Raw genomic sequence first — 5,552 nt, 5'->3', positions numbered from 1 at the left:
GTAACAAATAGCATTGTCAAATCACTATGGAGCATACCACACCCGGAACTAATTTAACACTGTATGTCAAACTATACCTCAGTTTTAAAAAATGAGAGGACCTGAGCTAACTCTGCTTTTGCAAATGTCCACATTCCATTGTGTAGAAGCTTATTGTACCCACATAAATGTAAAGATGTTGTAAAGTCTCCTGCTCTGAATATTGGTTATGCTATGTGATGTTCTACATGTTTTCTGTTGGATTTACACTAGTGTGAATGATATTAATTTAAAATACCATCGAATGCTAGGTTGGAAGGGGAGGATGCAAGCTTTACAGCTGACTGACTTATTATGTTTTCATTCCCTCAAATCTGCCTCAAGGAAGCCTGAAAATAAGACTAGAGGTGCCACAGAAAAATCCAGAAATAAAACTCCATCGACCTCTGGACTTTTCTATACACCACTAGGATTCAGTAACTCAGTGGGAAGTTGGCCATCAACTGCCTTATATATTTTATTTTCTCTTCGGCCTGCCTCAGGACTTAACATTTCTGCACAAAATCCCAGAACACTCTGTAGCCGAACGATTTGCCGAAAATATGGTTCCCTGATCTTGACCCTTTTCACAAGACAGCAAAACATGTTTATTAAAGAGTTGTTTACAGAATAAACCCATCACCTTACAAAATAAGTACTGAGAGAAACATGGAGAAAACTCAGGCTGAGAAAAATGTTTGGAGAATATCTGCATGCTTAAACCGGTGTGCATTTAAAAATTTAGCTGAGAAGCAGAGAAAAGGAGGAGAAATCTAATTGTCTTCTGTAAGGATCGTGTCTTTTAAAAACTATCCCTATACTTATCTTACTTCAATAAGTTGGTTCTGTCCTCTGCCCGAACTCATCACTGTTAATGAATGCATTCCTGTCTCCAATTCAATGTAGGCTCTAAGTTTGAATTGTAGTTTATGTTTTCAAGAACAAAATGTCAATTCTTTAGCTTGAATTAAAATCTCAAAAATTTTCCATCATCTTTCACCATAAGGAGTGAAAGTGTTATCTAAGTACGATACCTATAGGAAATATATAACTTATTCAAATAAGTTTTTTAAACATAAGTTATTCTCTTTTGTGGGTATGGACAAAGAATAACTCTTCAACATAAAAATAAAATAAAGTCTATGTGCAAAAAAAAAAAAAAACAAATCAAGAATAAATAAAACTTTTTTTTTTTTGCAAGAAACGTAGAAAAATGTTATACATCTGGCAGGAATTGAGCTTTACAGCAGACCAAGAGATGTATGATGTATAATCTTAGTCAATTAGGAAGGCATAATCCTGAGAAATTGGTCTTCTTTGATACTACATATTGCAGACGCTCTTTAAGAAAGAAATCTTGGGGCACCTGGGTGGCTTAGTCAGTTCCACATCTGACTCAACTCTTGTTTTAGGCTCAGGTCATGATCCCAAGGTTGTGGGATCGAGCCCCACGTTGGGCTCTGCACTGAGTATGGAGCCTGCTTAAGATTCTCTCTCTCTCCTCTGCCCTTTTGCCCTGCTCATGCACTCTGTCTCTCTAAAATAAGAAAGAAGAAGAAGAAGAAGAAGAAGAAGAAGAAGAAGAAGAAAAGGAAGGAAGGAAGGAAGGAAGGAAGGAAGGAAGGAAGGAAGGAAAGAAGGAAAAGGAAGAAAGAAAGAAAGAAAGAAAGAAAGAAAGAAAGAAAGAAAGAAAGAAAGAAAAGCATCTCATAGAAGTCTTGGTTACTTAGCAACCACTGATCCATAAATACAAATTAGGTCACTAAGTCTCACTTGGATTGCTGTGAGTCTTACAGGTGAAATTCTCCAAATACATCAGATGAGAAATCATCACCAATGCATGGCTTGGCACAGTTAAGAATATAGTACATATTTTGGGGAAACAATTCTTTCTCTTAACAGTTCAGTGCCTTACTCTTTCTTTTAAGCAACAGTAGTGAGACAGCCAAAGTATTCAGCTAAGCTCACAAGATAGGATTAAGTCCTGCACTATTTTGCAGTAGTCAAAAGAATGGAAAAGCACAGGTTGCTTGTTTTGCTTGAATCCTTGTTCACCCTTTAATAACCATGCTGCAGAAGCCCATACACATGTGAACTCTTGTTGACCACCTATTGGCAGATGAGAGTTTGCTTATGAACATTAAAACCACTATTCACTGAAGCTATGGTCTAAAGACAATGAGTATTGGGTGATGATCAAAGTGACGATGATAAATACCTTGAAGGATCAAAATAAACTTATTTTTATAGGAGTGCAAAGACATCAGCAGATGCAGTGAAACAACACACTAATGAGATGTTGGTGTGTTCTTCCAGGCAGTGAGGAGGAAGAGAGTCTGGAGAGGTTGCAGACAATCTCCAGGAAGGATATAAAAAGTCCGCAGGCCATAGTAGCAGCATACCTTCACAGCCATCACTGAGCATGCAGTCAGGCTCCATGTCTCTCCTGGGCTATCCTGGGGATTGCAATGGAACATCCTACAGAACTCACTGTTACATCCCAGTGACTCCTTCTGTTGCTCTTTGCTCCAGTGATGTAAGCCCTACCTTTGGGCTCTGCTTACCCAGCAGCTACCAAGGAAATCTCTGGCTCCTGGATAACTGCCAAGAAACCTATGATGAAACACCAAGCTGTGAATCTCCCAGCTGTGAGCTCAAGACCTGTACTGCAAGTTGTACAAACTCCTGTGTGCCCTGCAACTCTCCGACAGTGGGCAACGTTGGCAGTGCCTGTGAAACTACCAACATTGGCTCCGACCCCAGCTGCAGCCCATGCACTCAGACCAATGGGTACGTATCTGATTGCTACGCACCCAGCCAATGTGCATCTAAAGCCTGCCAGACCCTCAGCAATGGCTTCAAATGCTTTGGGCAACTCAATTGCTTGTCCAACAGTCTCAGGCCCCTAAACTACTGCAGACTGGGTAGCTCGGGGTATAGAAGCTATCAAAATCTTGGCTTCATACGCAGTGGCTTCTCACCATCGTGTTATATCCCCAGAAGCTGCCAATTCCAAAGCTATTTGATGAGAAGTTCCCGATATCCAAGTTATGGACCTATGAGCTGCCAACCGCTGAGATATTTTTCTAGAAACTTCCAGTCTCTGAGCTACATACCGAGTACCTTTCCTCCTCTGAGGTATTTATGCAGTAGTTGCAGACCTCTGAGTTGCTATTGATCAACCAATTGCATTTATGGTTACTGGAAATTGTCCAGTGGGGCATATTCTACCAAGTGGTCATCTTCTCTAATATTCTGCTGAATTACTTCATGCGTCTTAAGAATCTTATTATATTACCTCAAATACAACTCTAGGACTGTTTAACCACAATCATCATCACTTGCTAGCTTTTTTTTTCTGTTGCTTTGTTAACGTCTCTTGTGTTGAGACCTGACCCTGAAGGTAGTATTGTTCTGCGATTGACTATGATGGATGCACTGAAGAGATTCCACATAAAATACAACCATTGCCAGCTTTCTTATTGTGACTGTTGCTCTCAATTGTCTGCCAGTGGGAGTATCCCCTACCTTCTTGATAAAGAAGGGTCTTTTTTGGTTTGACTAATGATTTCAGCATGTTCTTTTAAATTGTTTTGCTTTTCATCAAAGTTTTGTGGACTGCTTAACTAGCATCCTGCTAATGAGCTAAGAGAGAGCATTGCCTTAGATAAGCTATGCTGAGCTATTTCACCCATCCCCTACTGACTGATTACAAGGATGTGCAAGCAGCAATGTCCAACTACAGCTCAGAATCGGAAGACCTTCAGCAAATCTTCTCTTCCAAAGAAGGCCTGGAGTCCTCAATTGGCCGGCATTTGGCTTTTGTTCTCAATGCCGAGAAGAGAGCCTCAGGAGTAGCAGCACAAGAATTGTTTGTTGAAAGAATGACAAAATACTCTTACAGACTGTTCATGGTTAGTGATAATCTATGTTCATGATTCTGCTATAATCCTCCCCTGCTGAATTATTGCTTTCTGATTTTAGAAAAGGTCCTGGTTCGTAGTTAATAAACAAACTTCTATTGGGAAATAATGATTTTGCATTATGTTTTATTTCATATTCACTAAAGTGTTATCAATGTTCTGGCCAATATGCATAGCTTTGTAGAAACACTAGTTTCCTGTCATTTGGTTTAATAGCCTAATTAAACACATAAAAAAGATAGAATATGAATTCCTAGGACTTTTACTTGTTTTGTTCTCTTAGATTTTTAACACATTAAGTGGCATTTCTCTTAGAGTGTCTGTGATTGATATGTATATAGAAAAATTGGGAGAAAACACTTATAAAATAAATCAATTTAATACAAATTATATAAAGCATTCAATGTACATATATTTCCCTGTCAATATGTGTATTTATTGGTTTTGAAGATAAAGTTTGGGCTTTGGAATATATTTAATATTGAACCCAGAGAGAAATGATTTAACCTCTAAAACGTTCTCCAAAAAGTGAAAATAAAATCACCCATCTCGGTGGTAAAATGTAATATCTATCCTAAGATTTTTGTAAGTAAAAAGCAAATCATGTTTAAAGTCAATAAAATGGCCTGTGGAAATGGGAAGAATGGAAGGTCATCAATATCAGTAGTCTAAAATTAAAGCTCTTGAAGCATACAAAAGGGGCTACCATTTTATTTCCTCATTCAGTAGGCTTACTCTGTACAAGAAAGAATTACAGGAGGAATCTTACTGCATTACTTCTGCTTGAATATGTCTGTGGACAATCAAGTCGCTCCTTTGAGAGTTCATTTCATTTTCAGAGAATTCTATTTGTTGACAATTTCTTCTTTATATTGACACAAATCAAATTGTTCTTAGCAGCCATCCATTGGCCATATAGGACCAGTTTAATTCCTTCAACATTGGACAGGGGTTCAAGTGTTTGAAAATAATTATTGTGTGTCCCCGCTGAGTATTCAGGTGTCCAAACTAAACATACAGTCTCTCTCTTTACAAAATGTAATAGAAAGCCTATTCTTTGAGGCATCGAATGAGATTCTTCAGGGATACCAAGATTTATAGATCCTGTTCTCCATAACTATTCAGAGGAATAACATACTGAAACACACATAATACTGCCTCAACCATTTGGAGTACAATGCGAAATAAATCCGAGGGAGGACTCGAATAGGAGAATCAGAGAATTCTTGGTGGAAGAAAAGGAACTGAAATGATACCTGAATGGTGAGCTGACTGGCGTATGGGCATGCAATGAGGGCAAAGGGTGGTGGCGGTAATAGATACATTTAAAAAAGAGACACAGATTGCTTTGATCCAAGGGAAGGCAACTTAAGCTCACCAGTGGAAAAAAAAAATTGAGAGAAAATATAAGACATTGAATTAAATAAACATCTTGGACAGTGAAGACTTACTTAAATAAGAACAGGCAAGTCATGGTTATAAAATAAAAGATTTACACATGTGGTGACATCAAGATCAAAAGCTCTTGACAAGAGGAGACATAAAGAAATTTAAAATAAAGCAAAAGTGGGGCGCCTGGGTGGCTTAAGAGGGTTGAGTGTCCTGCTTCAG

General features: G+C 38.4%; 1 protein-coding gene across 1 annotated transcript; it reads left to right on the top strand.

Moving 5' to 3' along the window:
* The first annotated feature begins 2,422 nt into the window (after nucleotides 1–2,422).
* LOC115523313 (keratin-associated protein 24-1) lies at nucleotides 2,423–4,344 on the top strand. Its single transcript, XM_030329246.2, has one exon. The coding sequence runs from the start codon at nucleotides 2,441–2,443 to the stop codon at nucleotides 3,194–3,196; it is 756 nt and encodes a 251-aa protein (XP_030185106.1). The 5' UTR covers nucleotides 2,423–2,440; the 3' UTR covers nucleotides 3,197–4,344.
* Nucleotides 4,345–5,552: the final 1,208 nt, after the last annotated feature.

The sequence above is a fragment of the Lynx canadensis genome, chromosome C2 (assembly GCF_007474595.2).
Source record: "Lynx canadensis isolate LIC74 chromosome C2, mLynCan4.pri.v2, whole genome shotgun sequence".
In the NCBI taxonomy this organism is placed as follows: Eukaryota; Metazoa; Chordata; class Mammalia; order Carnivora; family Felidae; genus Lynx; species Lynx canadensis.
This window is presented reverse-complemented; position numbering and strand designations above follow the sequence as displayed.

Coding starts and splice junctions, on each gene's coding strand:
- LOC115523313 (XM_030329246.2), top strand. CDS start 2,441: ATGCAGTCAGGCTCCATGTCTCTCCTGGGCTATCCTGGGGATTGCAAT.